The sequence below is a fragment of the Nycticebus coucang genome, chromosome 10 (genome assembly GCF_027406575.1).
Source record: "Nycticebus coucang isolate mNycCou1 chromosome 10, mNycCou1.pri, whole genome shotgun sequence".
NCBI classification, from domain to species: Eukaryota; Metazoa; Chordata; class Mammalia; order Primates; family Lorisidae; genus Nycticebus; species Nycticebus coucang.
In genome coordinates, this window is record NC_069789.1 from 43003564 (window position 1) to 43021003 (window position 17440).

General features: G+C 44.4%; 1 protein-coding gene across 3 annotated transcripts in view; it reads right to left on the reverse strand.

Moving 5' to 3' along the window:
- The window catches only part of TGFB2 (transforming growth factor beta 2), a 91698-nt gene that overhangs the window by 38046 nt on the left and 36212 nt on the right, over positions 1-17440 (reverse strand). For all 3 annotated transcript variants that reach the window (XM_053607608.1, XM_053607607.1, XM_053607609.1), the window contains one exon: positions 628-791. In XM_053607608.1, the coding sequence (XP_053463583.1) occupies positions 628-791 (164 nt within the window). The remainder of the gene's footprint in view (positions 1-627; positions 792-17440) is intronic.

Below are 17440 nucleotides of genomic sequence, written 5' to 3' on the forward strand. Positions count from 1 at the left end.
CATTTCATTTCATCATCATCTTCTGATACACTGTCCACAAGCTTGACTAGGAAATGAGCAGGAGGAGACGATTAAGGACAAGTAAGCGATGGCAGAAGGAGGTGGACAGGGGACGTGTGTGTGTGTTTGAGGAGTTGGACTGGAGAGACTGGGTGGAATTAGAAAGGAAAAGGAAATAGGACAAGGTTAATGAAGAGAGAGGAGGTAATAAAAACTGAGAAAGACGGGAGAGAGAGCACAATAGAAAGGAAGTGAAGGGGACAAAAAGAAAGAAAAGGATAGCCATCGGGCAACAGGAAGGTCAGCTCAGGATGAATCTGGTCTACATCAGCTGACTTTCCAGAGTAGAAACTTGACTTCTGGGCTAAACCCCTCCCAAAGTTGGATACTGCAGCCATTCATGCCACTGGGGAAGTTTGCTCAAAGCTTAAACACTTTGTTCAAAAGGCTTCTTCCTTCCTCAGTGATTAGGAAGGAGCTACTACTCTAACAGTAGCAACAAACGAGGGTCTGTATCATGATTGTGAATGTAGAGAGCAGCTATATCAACCAAGAAAACTGAAGACAGTAGAACTCTTTTACCCCATCACCTCTACTGCCCATTAAAACAACCCAGATGGAAGTTACCTGATACAGCTCAATCCGTTGTTCAGGCACTCTGGCTTTTGGGTTCTGCATACGAAAGACTCTGAACTCCGCTTTCACCAAATTGGAAGCATTCTTCTCCAAGGCTGAGACGTCAAATCGGACAATTCTGAAGTAGGGTCTGTAGAAAGTGGGCGGGATGGCATCTGTAAAAAGTTAAGGCAATCATTGACAATGATAAAAATCCATTGTGCTCTCAGAAAAGACTCTGAGATAATCCCAAGAAACCATAAGGGAAATATCTACAGAATGATTTAATTTCCAATGGCCAATTTCATATCATTAACAATTTAACTAGAAAAAAATAAAATAAAATAACCATGTGCATTTGGTTAAAGGACTAGCAGATAATAGAGATTAACAAACCACTTTCAACTCCATCTGAGGACATGCAGTTAACCCTGTCCTTTGAAGGTTGACAGAGTGGTGGAAAATTTTAGATGATTATGAATTGGAACAAGTTTATGACAGCTGACGCCTGGGGAAAGATGTCAGGCTTACATACACTTTAATCAGACGTGCCAAGAAAATCGTTCCTAATGGCAAGCGGTTTGCCCATGTATTTTTTTTTTTCTTGAAAGTTTGGCATCTGAATAATCTTCTTTTATCCAGACTCATATATTGCATCTTTTTTGGCTTCAATATTTTGTTTTTTCACATGCATATGACCAAATACACTCCTTAGGCAAGTTATGGTGAGGAAATCTGAATAAAAAAACTATATGTACGTACTGGCTATACCAGGTCTAGTCTTAAAATTCTTTATTCAAGATAATGTCTGTTGCTGGGAGGTAATACTAGCTAATGGAGAGAAAGAATCACTGCCATGTGAAATACAGAGTTGCTGGTTGTAAACAATAATTTAAAGCTTATGGGTTGGGTTTTGCTGTTACACTTTACTAATCTTCTGATGCCTTGAGTATGCAACTGAGGCAGCATCAAGACCAGAGGAGGTCCTCCACTAGCCCGCATGCTTTCAAATACCACATTCACTCACTGGTCACACCACTTGCTAGAGGTTATGTTTCTACCACCTTCTCCCAAAACCTCCTGCAAACTTTCCTATTCCAGAGTGCTCCACCCAACTCTTGGGGCTGCTTTTCTTACTACTGTCTCTTCAATTGTCTAACTTCATTACAACATAATCATTCACAGTTGTTTGTGTTTCCTTGCAAATGTTTTTATTACTTCTGCATTATGTTTGTTTATTTTGTGCTCGCCCCGTGAAATCTTAAGAATCTCGAGGGCAGAGACTGAATCTGCCAGGTCTTTTCCCTTTCTTCCCCCATCTCTAGTACAAGGCCCTGCATAGACGGAGTTCACCAAGCGCCCGCTGTCTGCATAGTCAGTCCTCAACGAGAGTCTTCAAAGACCTGGGCATCTGGCTGCTGGCAACACCAACTTATTAAATGAGCCATCTTGCTGCTTTTAAAATAGAAATGAACACCTTTCGTGATTTCTTGGGAAACCCATGCCCTGATGATTACACTGAAAAAAAAAAAAAAAAATCCTGGGAACACACCAGTGTTTTCTCATCCTAGGAGCCCTGAATATTTTCCCTCATGGAGACTTTCCCTCCCATTTCTTTCCCCTTCCCTGTATACTGTGACCCTCAGAAAGAAGGCTCAGAGAGAAGCAGCGAATTCCAGGCCATCTCTGTTCCATGGAGGTTCACAAACCAACTGTGTGAATTGAGGCTTTGTAGCCCATGAACCAGAAGTCTCAGAAACAAACAAACAAACAAACAAACAAAAACCCAAATCCAAAGCATCCAGGTTTCAGAGAAAAGGAAGTATTCATGCAGATGTGGGGACGTCCTTCTGCACCAACACTGTGAAATGGCTGGTGGGCGGCTCTCAGGCCAGCAAACACTGGAACATGCGGAACGGTGTCTGGAGCCCCCTGCCCTCATCTGGAATACATGTCCACCTCAGTGATTGGAAAGGCTGGTACAATCCTGAGCAGCTCAGCTTAAAACAAGTTAGACGCCCAGGCAGAGAAGCCTGAGCAGGGCTGGGGCCAGGCACTCCAGCCTTGCACACCCATTTGGCCAGAACCTTATACAAGCTGATGGCTGTGTTCATCTTCGCATTAGACAGCAAAGCTTCAAACGTCCTGTCCTTTGAAAGAGCATTCTGGAAGAGCAAAGCTAATTAACCGCGTTTCCTGTCATTAGGAAGAATAAACAACTGGTTCACGGCTCCTCTTTCTCCCTCAATGAAACACCCTGAGGGCCTCCCCCACTTCCACAAACACCCATCTTTCACACCCGCTCACCTCAATCTTATCCTTCCATCAAGTTTGTAAATAAGTACTCTGGAGATTTATTTTTATTCTCTTTTGTGTTTATTAAACTTTGAACAAGTTCCCCCCACCCCCCCTTTCTGGTCCTCTGCCCATCCACACTCTCTTTTTATGGCTGCCTCGGACCATGAGGTCAATTTTGTTTCTTCTTCTTCTAAGCAAATCATCCAATGATCCTATCCTAGGCTTTTGAGCTCTGAAGGGGCATTTGCAAATATTTACAGGAGCAGTTTGCTGGTTAAGCACAGTTGTTCTGCTCTGCTCCCTATATGTTGGCAAACAGCCCTCCTCCCCTCCGGCCCTTACAACCATTTAGGGCTGTTTATATTTCAACCGCCTGATAACACGAATGTGCATTTTTGGCTTTTGTTTCATAAGCAGAAGCAGTTAATGCACAAGGTGAAAGGACTGTTGAGTGGCCCCCACCAAGGACCGCTTTGGTCTCGTGACCAGAGCAAAGCCATCACTCCAGGAGGACCAACCTTCCCTGTCTGCCACTTCCAAGGGTCGGTGCCAGCTGTCCCCTGCTGTCATCTGCTATGGGTCACCAGCCCCCTGCCTGGCTGAGGAACTTGAGTAATTTGCCAAATGTCTTTTCAATTTACAAAATCGCTGTAAATTGCTCCGGCCTTGTCTGGGCCCCTGGCCTTACTTCCTAAATGCTTCTGGACACGCAGTGCCCTTCTCCGCCGGCCAGGAGCAGGGTGGCTCACTCCCTTAGCTCAGGGAGCACAGGGTAGGTGTTTAATGGCTTGTGCAGCCCTGATCCACCCACTTAGTCTTAGAGGGATAGAGCTTTTTCCTCTGTTTCCTCCAAGAACTCATTTCCCCCTTTGAAATGGGAATTCTCTCTGAAGTTCTCTGTAATTCCCATCCCAGTTCCTATTCCATTGCCAGGTGGTCAGGTACTTGGGCTTGACCTCTGCCAACTTACCCACACTCACTTCCTGGCCCGCTCCTTCTCTCAATTTCTGACCTACTTTTTCTGTTCAATCAAATCGATTTTCCGTCAGCCCTGTGGATTTCACACCAGCAGGCTGACTCGGCTCCTCCCCCCGGGCTTTCTCGTGTGCTTTCCTTCCAAGGAAAATCTTGCATACGGGAGATTCCAGTACGTCATTGAGTGGGATCCCCCTCACCTCAAACCTGGCCATGCATCCTTGCTAAATAAACTTTTGGGGAATGAAGAGGGAATAAAAACCTGAGGAAATCTAAAGAGTCATTAATTTCTAAAGGAACAGTGTAGAGAAAGCCTACATACAGCACTTAATCATGCTATTTTATAAACATTATATGTTGACTTATACCTGTTCCAAATAACTTAATCAGTTGTTGGAGATTCTTTTTTCTCTTCGTAAGCACTGTGAACTCAGAAAACTTTCCTTAAAAATTTTTCATTCTGGGAGGCCAGAGCGAGTTGAATGCCTAAGCTCAGGAGTTCGAGACCAGCCAGAGCAAGAGTGAGACCCCCAGCTGGGCGCCTATACTCAGTGGTTAGGGTGCCCGCCACATGCACCAGGGCTGGTGGATTTGAACTCAGCCTGGGGCCTGCTGAAATAAACAAACAAAAATATAGCCAGGCATTGTGGCAAGTGCCTGTAGTCCCAGCTACTAGGGAGGCTGAGGCACGAGAATTGCTTGAACCCAAGAGTTTGAGGTTGCTGTGAGCTATGATGCCCTAGCACTCTACCAAGGGTGACAAAGTGAGACTCTGACTCAAAAAAAAAAAAAAAACAAGTGAGACCCTATCCTCTAAAAATAGCCAGGCATTGTGGCAAGTGCCTGTAGTCCCAGCTACTAGGGAGGCTGAGGCAGGAGGATCATTTGAGCCCAAGTGTTTGAGGTTGCTGTGAGCTATGGTGTGATGGCACTCTACTGAGGGTGACGAAGTGAGACTCTGTCTCCCCCAGAAGAAGTTTTTCTCTGTGGTCCACAGCTGGCTTCCTGGGGGTGTAAACACAGCAGGTGTACAGGGTCCCCATGCTCAGAAATGCCTCCCACTTGAGTTCAATGATGTATGGTCACATGTTGGAATCCTTAATAACTTTATCTTTGATTTTATGTTTTATAAGTGAAGTCTGATGGATAGCAGAACATGCAGAGAGGGTTTAGAACCGAGACTCCTCTGCCAGCCCTCCTCCTGTGACCTGTCCACTTCCCTAGGATGCTCCAACCTCTGCAGTCTCACCTGACCTTCTCTGGGCAACCCAGAAACCACTATTGTCCCCCACCCCTAGGAGAGCCAAGGTCAGCTACATAACCTGTGCTGTTTCAGCAGGGCCCGGGGGCAGTTGTTCCCACCCCAAGCTTGGAGGGTCACAGCATGGTCAGTGGGCAACTCAAGAAGAGCATGGCTCTCACCCACTCCTAACCCAGAGATGAAGCATGTCCCAGTGCGGGATTTGAAATCCTACGGGTTGGAGAAGCAGTCCCACAGGAAGGGAGTGGCTCAGTGTGGCATCACTCTGGAGGCTGATGCCAGGGGACCCCAGCAGTGGGTGGGCTGCATGCTCCCCATTGCAGGGCAAGGCCCCAGGTGCCTGAGAGAGTCTGCTGTCACTGGTAGTGTACCCATGCCCACATGGCACAGCATCCAATAGCACATGCAAAACATCATTACAGTTGGAGAAAGAAAGAGCACCGTAGAACAAAAGACAAAGCTCTCTATTTTGGAATTTTCAACAGTAATTTTTTTCATCCCAGATTTTCTTTTCTTTTTTCTTTTTTTTCCTTTGAAAGTCTCACTCCGTCACCCTGGGTAAAGTGCAGTGGCATCATAGCTCACAGCAACCTCAAACTCTTGGGCTCAAGTGATTGTCTTGCCTCAGCCTCCCTAGTAGCTGGGACTACACATGCCTACCATAACGCCCAGTTAGTGTTTCTATTTTTAGCAAGACAGGGGTCTCATTCTTGCTCAGGCTGGTCTCCAGCTCTTGAGCTCAAGCAATCCACACTCCTAGGCCTCCCAGAGTGCTAGGATTACATGCTTGAGTCACCGTGCCTGGGTTCTGAAAATTTTGTAACTTCCCCTGCCCGCGCTCCATCTAATTACAGGATCTTAATGCACTGAAGGACCTTTAAGGCTATCAGAATTCTTTAAGGCTAGGAACTGTGCAGCAACAGGGACAAATCTTCCTTTTCTGAGCCTGTATCTTCATCTGTATAATGAGGTAAATAATTTTCTACTTCATATGTATAGAATTGTGTTGTTAAGATTACTTAAGGGAGTAGATGGAGCCCTGGGTGTAGCACAAATTTCCACTCAGGTCCTACCCTGCCTCCCTCCCCATCCTGTGACAAAGCTGCCCAGTGGTCACTGGCCTTCCCTGAGTGCCCCCAGGGGGAGAGGTGCTCTCACTGCCTGGCAAACTTGACTAGAACTGGAGAGAAAGAACCAGAGAAGCTCCATATCTTGGGGCAGTTTATAAACCACTCTATATGTCCCAATTCCTCTCCCTATTATCAAACAGTAGCTTTCTTAGAGTCAGCACTGACCAAAACCCCAGAAACCTGGCACTGGTCTCAGGGTCCTTGGGGATTTCCAAGATAAGCCAGAAAGACCAGAAGTTCAAAGTGCAACACAGAAAGTGTGGGCATGAAGGGTTAGTGGTGTGAAGGTCTTATGTCCCCTGTGTGAGGTAGTCATCATTTACTTGAACTTCAAATCCAAGCTCCCTCCCAGGAGAAAATTAGTAAAAGGCTTACAAAGCAGAACAGTCTCCTGTGGATGGCAGTGGGTGCTTGGGACCCATACAGCAATATTTTTCAAAGAGTGGAGACCAGGGTCTGCATGTTTGCAAGTTCTTTGAGTGATTCTTATGTACTCTGATGTTTGAGAACCGCGGAAATAAAGGACAGAAGAAAAGAAATCCACAAAGTAAAACAGAAAGACAAAGGTGCATCCAAACTTTTGACCAGGCCTTATGCATATTAAAAAAGGATAAGAGGGCGGCGCCTGTGGCTCAAAGGAGTGGGGCGCCAGCCCCATATGCTGGAGGCGGTGGGTTCAAGCCCAGCCCCTGCCAAAAACTGCAAAAAAAAAAAAAAAAAAAAAAGGATAAGACAGAGAAAAGAGAAAACTGCAGTGACACAAAGCTCTGACACTCTGAAAATAGAAAAATAGAAATCCTCTGGGCCTGGCACTAGTTGTCTGCCTGGACTGCACACTGCAGTCAGCTGGGGAGCTTTGAGAATACTGATGCCTGAGTCAGAGCCCTCGGAATCTGGGTAATTGGACTGGGGTGGACTTAGAAGTTCCTCAGATGACTTTAATGAGCAGCCAGGACTGAGAACCCCTCACTGAAAGAAACTGATAATACTTAGCCTAAAGAAGAGAAGACTTGGGGACAGGAATTCAAATATTTCAGGGGTTTGCATATAGGAAGTTCATACTTTCTATGGAGACAGGGAGTCATGTTTTGGCTCAATATACATAAAGAATTTTCTAATAATTTAGAAGAGTGAAGAAAAAGAAAGAAACTAACTCTCAAACTCAGGCTTCCACGTCACTGGAAGAATTCCTGTATTCACAAAATTCACTCTATCCCCAAAGCAGCAGAGGCTTCCTGAATCTGGTGTCAGGATGAGCTAGATGGCCTCCCAGCTCATCTCCAGTTCTGCCAGGCATCATTTTCTCCCCTCAGTCCCACATGTTAGACCCTTGCTCACTTACCACCTGCATCAGTATCACCTGGGGTGGGGTGGGGTGGGTGGGGGGAGGCTTCATGATATGCTTGCTACTTGGCTCCAACCTAGGCCTACTGGGTGAATACCAGGTGATTCTTTTTTACACTTGAGTTTTAAAAATTTCGCCCTAGACAATGAAGGTTCAATCACAATGAACTTAACTTCTGTCAAAATTACTCAGTGTCATGAACTAGCTGGGGATAAATAAAATGTGTCCACCCCATCATCCCCACACTGAAAAGAATGGCCTGATCTCACTGCAGTCTCAGAATAATTCTTCCCGACCTTTTTCCCATTTGATAATAGCTTTACACACATACATTCTGTACAAAGAAGTTGTTTTTAATCCCTATTTCACAGACAAAAAAATTAGAAGCAAAGAAAGTGAAGTGACATTTGGCGAAGGTCAAGCAGAGATTGGCCTTTGAATCAAAAGCCCATGGCTTTTCCCTACAATATCCTGCCTTCTGTGCAAAGGAGTCCCCTGAGTGGAAGGCATGAATATGGCCCCAGGCAAAAAATACCAACACAGGCATCAGAGCATGGTTGCAAAAAAAAGAAACACACATACACACACTCTACAAAGAAGTGGATCCTCCTGTATTAGGGATCAGCTTAACCTTGCAACAAAGCTTGGAGAACTTTCATACAAGGCCCGCTATTTCACTGATACGCCTTAGCAAAGCGGCTCTGATTTGGAGAACTGGGGCTCACATAGTGTGAAAGTTCCCTCACAGAAGGCATTTTGGCAATAGCAGCATTTTCCAGGGTCTTCCAGACCCCATACATTGCTGCCTAGTGCCCCTGTCTCCCCCAGGAGCCTCCCCGGGAGCTTATTCCCAAGCTCCCCAATAAACAGAACAAACTCCCTCTTTCCCATTCCAGAAATGACCATCCTTTTCCTGCAGCTCAGCAGTGATTGGTGTGGACTTCTGACATGCTTAATGAGTGTGCAGTGGCCCCTCATTCCTGACAACCCCAGCTTTGAGGGAAGAAGCTTGGGGTTCATTCGACATCCCCCAGAGTGCAGCAAGACAAGCAGCCCACCGAATGCTTGGAGGGCAATAAACTGGCTACTATTTGCATGTGCACAGACACAGCCAGCAAGAAACCAAGACAATTGTGTTTTGGGGTTTTCTGAAATTTGTCTTGGCACACTGGATATGGATTTTATTTCACTACCACATCCCAAACACTGCTGACATTTAAGTCACAGCAATTTAACTCAAAATGACTGAGAAATAAACAGCGCATCAGCAGTGGTTTTTGATTTTCTCTCTGGCCATCCCACCTATTAAATGTAACACAGCACCAGAGCATCTGCACTGTAAAGTGGGCGTCTCCAAGAGGGGCCTGGTGTCAAACCTGACAGGCTGTTGGCAACGGGGAATCTAATTGTGTCAGCATCAGCTTATGTGACTTGGCCTTCATCTAACTGCTATTTGAGACTTTGCATACTGTCAGCACGAGTGTTTGGATCCCTTCTTACACGGTGCAAAAAAGTAAAATAACAGCGGTGCCGGGCCATGGTGTTTGGTTTTCTTGAACCGTGTCAGACATGGGGTTTCTAGTTTCTATTCGAAAGTTTCCATCATCCCCATAAAACCCCATCTACATGGAGACACCTACTTTGCTTCTGTTCTTCAACATTTCTCATAAGCTCAGGGCTCTGGACTCAATTTGGGAAGGGACATACTGGGTTTTAGCAGTAAAAGCTTTGGGTAGGCTTAACTGTTGCTGCTGAGAGGCTGGTGGCTAACTTAAACAAGTCACAGGCACACAGAGCATGGAACGAGTGTGGCTGGACCCACTTTTGTGGGCAGGTGAACCGTAAACATGACATATTTCTTCCCAAAGACGTCACAGTGGCAGGCTGTCCTCGCAGGGGGAATAGGTCATTGAAGTAGCTCTTCTCTGCCATAATCTCATTCTGGAAAACACGTAATGATTTTTCTTTTACCTTTTTTTTTTGTCTTCCCTTTTGTATCTTCTTTCCTTCCCTTGCTCCACTGTCTTTCTTTCCCCTTTGCCTTATTTCCTATCAATCTGTGCTTTTGCTCTTTATCATATCCAGGGGGCAAAACAGCCATGTTTTTGCTGCACTGATGCTTGAAAGAGGCCAATAACACAATGATATGGTTATCCATACACTATTCTAAAATTCAGCAATGTTTCCAAACAAGGTCAGCAGAAGAAAGCCCATCTGTGTTGATTCCTTCAAATGAACTACACTTGGAAATTTGGGGTGTTATCCTTAATCTCTTTTTTTTTTTTTTTTTTTGTAGAGACAGAGTCTCACTTTATGGCCCTCGGTAGAGTGCCGTGGCCTCACACAGCTCACAGCAACCTCCAACTCCTGGGCTTAAGCGATTCTCTTGCCTCAGCCTCCCGAGTAGCTGGGACTACAGGCGCCCGCCACAACGCCCGGCTATTTTTTTGTTGCAGTTTGGCCGGGGCCCGGTTTGAACCCGCCACCCTCAGTATATGGGGCCGGTGCCTTACCGACTGAGCCACAGGCGCCGCCCCCATATCTTTAATCTCTTAATAGATTAGAAACACACTTTATTTTTATTCTTTTTATAGACTAAGAAAGCAAAATCTTAGCAAGATTACACCAAGCACTGGCAAAATAGGCCTTAAAACATACAGGTCTGGACATTCTGATCAGTGTTGGACATTCTTGTTCATCCCTGCAAAGAAAGCAATCTTTTCCCAGAACAAATTCTGACATTTCCCTTTCCAGAAACTAATGTGCTTTCCATGCTATTCTGCAATAATTGGTGTGGACTTCTGACAAGCTTAATGGGTGCAGCCACTCCTTACTAGGCTGAAAAATCTTGCTCTAATCTTTCCAAAATTATAGCAGTGATGCATATAATGGCCAATGTGTGTCTTATACCCTGAGCTCTTCTTTTTGTTTTCTGTAAGGTTCTTGCTTATGGCCTAATTTTTCTGTAAGGCAATCACCTAATTACTTTGAGGCACTGTGCTGATTTGTTGCTCTGCCCTAAAGCTTAAGCTAATAAGTGGCAGGGCACACCCTGCTAGGATTGCAAGTTGTTTACCAACTTAACCAAGTGGCACGGGCTGTTATTAACTCACGTATTAAATTCATGGCCTGCGAGTGAGTAAATATGAAGAGAAATGGATGGTCTGAATTATCCAGTTTGAGTGAAGTAAAGCAAATACAGCTGACATCCAGTCTCTGCAATTTTCCATTGCAATTAGAAATGATAGCACAGAAAGGGATTGCCTGGCACCCATTGGGTACTCTCTCAATGTTACTGCGTCTAACTCCTCTTACTGCGATTTTCTCTGCAAGACAAGACAAGACAGTCTCTCCCACAACTCTCTCAGTGACAGGACTCATTCCTCAGATGTTAGATGACCCACTCCAGCCTCTGACCATTCCAACTGAACAGGAGTTCTTCCCTATCTTGGGCTGAGAGCTGCTTCCTGCAAGAGCTACACATTGGATCTAGTTCTTGCCACACAAGATGATCTACTTTCTTCCCATTCTGCCCTGCTTAGAAATTCTGAAGGCAGTTTTCATGTTTTCCTCATCTCTTTCTCCTGTTTCCTTTTGCTGGTTGTCATGAAAGCCATTCACCTGTTGTGGCTGTTCTCCACTTTGCTCCTATCTTAAAATCATACTCTTAAATCTGAACACAATTCGCAATTATAACCTTCTTTGTCCTGAAACTTGGGCTTTATTAATGCATCCCAACAGCGAGTTATTGTCTCTCTCTCTTTGACCTTTGCACTCATATTTTCTATGCCCTTTGAATGACTAACACATTACAAGTGTTTGGTCTTTTCCACGAAAACCATTTTACTGATATCACTTATGCTCACAACATACTCCTACTCAGTGCGCATTTATTTGATTTCATTTCTCATTCCAAATATGCCAAAAAGGATCTGAAGTCTGACATGGCAAACCTGTGCATTCACTTCTTAAATGACACTATAAGGGACAGAGTCACAAAATCAGAAGGACCTTTGGTGTCTATTTCATTCAATCACCTAAATTCACAGATAAGGAACAAAGTTTCCAGAGTGCGTTTAGGTGGATACAGACTTGGATATGGGCCAGAACTTCCTTATTTCTGAAATGCTTTCACTATACCAGGCACAGCCCAAGTTGTTGCTCACGCCCAGGGCCCCCGGAGCTGTGTGGACATGAACTACACCATGGTCAGTTTTCTGGTTTTGCCCAGTGGCACACCTTGAAGACAAATTGGGAGGCCAGCTGTGTCCTACTATGAGTCGTCAAACAAATGGCCCATGGAACAAGACTGAGAAAGTTTCTGGAAACTCCTCCCTCACCCTAGAATGCCCATCCTCTATTAATCAGCACCCAGAGGGGTATGCTTCAAAATATGCTTCCTTACAAAGCTGAATGGAAAGTCTGAATTCTTCTTCATGCCAAGTGGTAGGCCTCTATCTAGAGGGCAGAGAGTAAGAATTGCTTGGAAGAAATGTTTAGTTACCAGATATCCAGTTCAGCATTTCAGTAGATGGCCATTTAGTGCCTTATAGAGAATATTAGGGTTTCAAATGATGGTGCTTTCTTGGGGTTGGTGGATGTGTTCATTAAGGGTGTGCTCTCTTCCCTCATCCTGTTTGGACTGGCAACACAGTCATGGGCAATTAAGATATGGGAACATACAGGAATTATAGGAATCCAGATGAACTGTGGCATGAACGAATTCTGGAATAGGGCCAGGGGTGCTATGCTTGTTTTCAGAAATCGTGTTCGTTTGGGGTGCTAAGCAGCTTTCTTTTAAGGTTGGGCCACCATTTGTGAGCAAAGGAAAAACAGTCTTTAAGTTAAGAATCCCCATTGCAGAACTAGACCATGGCTAAGCACTTTAACATGTTTAAGGATATGTTATTTTTATTCAGTTGAACTAGCTGAGAGCAAGCCCTACAATTTAACTTCAATCACATTATTTTTGTGTACAGATGCTATCCAATGTCCACATTTTAATCTGCTCTTGGGACACTGGGAGAGAAAACTGGCTGACAAATGGCAGCCAGGTTGTGGAAAGAGTTAATCCAACCACTCCCAGTGTTACAAAAGGCACTGTAATTTTGAGAATAGGAGAATTCTTTTAAAAAAATCAATTTTTTTTCCTTTGAGGAAGGTTAAGATCTGTAATACAGTTCTCTCCATTTTCTTTAGAATCCTCCATGAAGGATTTGCGACAGGGGTCAAAACTCAGGTGGTTTCTGAAGATTTCCCTGGTCTCCTTTCTGGCAGCCAGTTGCACAGATGGGACTGGACAAATGCCTTTATTTAGTCCCAAGGCAATGGCTATCGTATACTTCCTAAAAATCACTTACTAAGCCATCTTTAAAGAAGAGTTCCTTGAATAAAGCCAGTGCTTCATAAATGTGTGAGAGAAAGAGTCATGGTGGAGAACAAAATAAGTAGCAAACTGAGCTGCAATAAACATTCTAGTGCAAATGTCCTTATGGTAAAAAGATTTTTTTTCTTCTGAGTAGATACCTAGTAATGGGATTGCAGGATCAAATGGAATGTCAACTTTTAGTTCTTTAAGATTTTTCCATACTTCTTTCCATAGAGGTCATATTCATTTTCAATGCCACCAGCAGTGCAAAAGAAGTGTTCTCTTCTCTCCACACCCATCCTGGCATCTGCAGTTTCAGGATTTTGTGATTATTGGCTAATCTCACTGGGGTGAGGGGAGATCTCCCAGTGATTTTGATTTGCATTTTTCTGATGATTAGGGACAATTTGCATTTTTTCATGGGTTTAGTGCTGCTCAATTCACAATTGCTAAGATGTGGAAGCAACTCAGGTGCCCCTCAACCCATGAATGTATTAACAAACTGTGGTATTTGTATATCATGGAGTACTAGTCAGCCATAAGAAAAGATGGTGACTTTGGATCTTTTGTGTTTATCTGGATGAAATGAAACACATTCTTTTTAGAAAAGTATCACGAGAATGGAAAAACAAGTATCTAATGTATTCAATCCTAATATGAAACCAATATACAAACAACTACAAGCCCACATGACAGAAAAACACAAGTATAGTCTAGTGAGGGGGAAGGAACGGGGAGTGAGGAGGAGGGAGGGTGATTGGTGGGATCTTACCTATGTTCACAATGTGAGGGTTGTTTGACCCCTAGGTGAAGGACTCAACTACCACTTAGACTTTACTTTAGAAATGGAAACAATGTAACCTAAACATTTGTCAATCTGAAATTAGAAAAAAAGAAGAAAAGTACAAACAATGGAAGTATCTAAATCTATATATCTATTTAATATATATGTATGCATCATGTCAAATTCCACAAAAATGGACAAAGCATAAAAAAGATACTTTGCAGAAGAATAAAAAGAAAAGATTAATAGAAAATGAATAAATAGCAAATGAAGGTATGGAGATGGAAAATTCACACGAAGCCTGCATAGGGTTTATTTTGGGGTACTCAAGTGTACCTTAAGGTCAGAGGAGTAATTTTTAGTATGTCTGGTTATTTGAGTGATGTCACTGAAGATGTTATTCCACCAGTATTACCTTGGTTTCATTTGACTATTTTTATAAATGCCAGGCACCATGTCTAAAAGATTCCCTTATGTCAGAAAAGTGAGAAAATAGCCTGTTCCATAATCTCATCTGAAGAAATTTAGCTTTCCTGTGTGCAGTGCATGTAAGGTTCCCGATGAAGAACGTATGTTCCTCGAATAGTTGATCAGTACCCTTATGTCCTGTCTAGCAGAGTACCCACAAGATCCTGTCCTGAGTACACTTACTGGCTGGAGGGGTGTTGAGCAGGGAAACTTGATAACTCTCTCAGTCCTTTTCAGGGCTCTTAAACACCCACGAATTCTCTCTAGCAGGTGTTGAGTTGTGTTGGTGCTTGGCTGTAGCACTGGATTACAGATCACCAAGGGCCAGGAAGAGGTCTCCTCAAGCTCCCCTTCAGTCCTTCCCAGCCAGATGTGCGTGGGTCAGAGGACGGAGCCTTTCCAAGTTTCATAAGTACAGGTGCTGAATCTGCCATCTTCCCAAGACAGGGCCCTTTAGTACACAGTAAGTGCTCAGTAAATAGCAGAAAGCAAAAGGAAATTAATCCTCCTCAAACAGTTAAGTCACATGATGATGATGAATGTTAATCATAATCGCTTAGGTCTTCATAGGACATTACGTTTCACAAAGCACTTCCATAGAGACTATTTCACCCTGGCCTGATAACACTGTAAGCCAGGTGGTATTATCCCCTTTTTGCTGTAGAGGAAACCACAATCCAGAGCCCAAATGGACTGATTTAAGTGACTCCCTGGACAGCTCAGCACGAATCCAGAGCTCAAATTCTGACACAAGCTCGGGAACAGCCTTCCCTATGAGATAAAAAGTGGCCAGAGGAGCAGCACAGCCTGACAGGACATTTTAAGGGGGGAAGCACAGTGCGCTGAGAAGGCTGATTTTGAGACCTTTGTCATATCCCAACTTGAAGAGACACAGCAACACTACAATAAGCGAGCTGCCTTTTTGACTGGCTCTGATACTCTGGCGAAAGTGGCTTTCTCTTCACTGTGATCTTGAATAGTTACTTCTAGTGCTAAGATCAGAAGCATCATCCTCTAAATGCACAGCAGCCTGTGGGTGACAGTGCCTGGAAGGGCCCAGGATGGTGGAAGAGGTTTACATTCAGGCGTCACCCCAGGGATGAGCTACTTTGTGGCTCCCGCATGACATATGATGAGCTTCTCTGTAAATGGTGCTTTGGGAATGACGTGGAGCTGAGAGACAGAGAGGGAGAGGCAGTGACAGTGCCAGGTGCCCTACATTTCAGCAGGGATAAAGACATCTGCTCTTTCTTTCATGGTAGATGAGGGGAGACTGGAGCACAGGCAGCTGTGGCAGTAGGCAAAACAAAGACTCAGAAGTGCCATCAGCCCCAATGTCAAAATCACTCTTCAGTGTTCAAAGCCATCCATAATTGCCCAACAGTTTACTGCACTTTTAAAATGTAGGAAAACCAGCTGTGACCTCTCTTTTAGATGGCCTTCCACATGTCAGTTCACCTTGGACAGGCAATCAGTGTGGCCCAAACGCAGATGGACTTACAAAAACTCCAGTTGATCCCTTTTATCAAAACCAACTGACGGTATGTTACCCTATGTTATTGTAAGAAGGAAGCCGGGGAGCTCTGAGAGCTGAGTGTGGTATCTCCAAAGCTGTGCTATAATCACATGCTGTGTCTAATTTCATGTCCACTCCTGTGTGCGTCCCAGTCCTCTAACTGTAGTTTCTATTCCTGCAGAGGACATAGACATGTGGCCTCGAATTCCGTGGGCCTGCCAGGTAACATTCACCTCCATCTCCAATAACATCAGTGGGGGTGGGGTGACACAGACAGAGACATGAACTTTGTGGCATGTTTGGCACCTGAAAATATCTCATAGACAGCTCCCAGAATTCTAAAAGCATTTTATGAGCCTCATATATAAAGACAGTCAATATCGAATCCATTCTATTTCCCTAGCCATCAATCAGACCACCCTTTCTTATCAGGCTAGTGTGGGTGAAAAAAGCGAGAAGTTCAGGTGAGGGTGAGTCTTGTACAGTCCTGCCTCTGAGGTGAGCACTCGGGCTGAGAAGGGATTCTGTGGGTGCAACATGCAAAGGGCTTTTCAGATGTGAGTGTTACAGGGGTCCTCAAACTATAGCCCCCGGGCCACATGAGGCAGTATGATTGTATTTGTTTCCATTTTGTTTTTTCACTTCAAAATAAGATATATGCACAGTGCACAGGAATTTGTTCATAGTTTTTTTTTTTTTTTTTAACTATAGTCCGGCCCTCCAATGGTCTGAGGGACAGTGAACTGGCCCCCTATTTAAAAAGTCTGAGGACCCCCGGAAGAGGATAAGGCACTAGTACTGATTTCTCTGAAAATCTTACTGTGAGGCGTTACCAGCTTCCCCAAGCCTCAGTTCTATCCTGTCCAAACTAATGATGGGCTTGGATTCGACTCTTCCATCCGAGACTAGGAGAGATACCACCTACCTCTGAGGTTCAAGGTGAGAAAGCACAGCCCTGTTGTAGCTTGGCCTGTCTCCTCTACTAATATAGACATTACGGTGCCAGGGAAGCTCACTTCTGCTCATAACCATCCTTTCCTCTCTCTTAACCTCTAACAAGGGAAAAGTCTTGACAAATGTCAAATACCCCAAAGAGAGAACTTCACGACATGTGCCTTTGAACACTGTGATCCCAAATACCCTCTCCAGCTTCGTAGGCACTCTTGTTGTCTCCCTCTGCTCCTGTGTCTCCCCTTCCACCCACACTGCACTCTGCCCCATGCCCTAAGCCCACCACACTACTTCCAATCCCCAAATGCTAGTGCTATATAGGCCACCATGCCCACTAGGTTTCTTTACCCAGAAACCCTTTACATTTGGCAAATTCCACTCATCCTCAAAGGTCCAGCCCAGTGTCACTTCTTATTAGAACAAACTCTTCCAGAGAAGAAGCAGTTTCTCCCTTCATGTCCTGACACGTATTGTGTATTATAGCAGACTTGTTAGGTGTTTACCCTGATAAATGCGAGCAGCCAAAGAGCAGGGACTCGATTCATTTTTGTATCTTTAAATGTGATGCTATCACTTGCCTCTAAAAACTGCTGTAAGGATTAGATAAGGTAATGAATATGAACAAAAGTAGCTACTCAACACGTGTAGGCTTATGTTATTAATAGGATGCCAGCAGCCCAAGGAGAAAGGTTGATGCCCATAAGACTTTCCTAACCAGGAATACAGAAA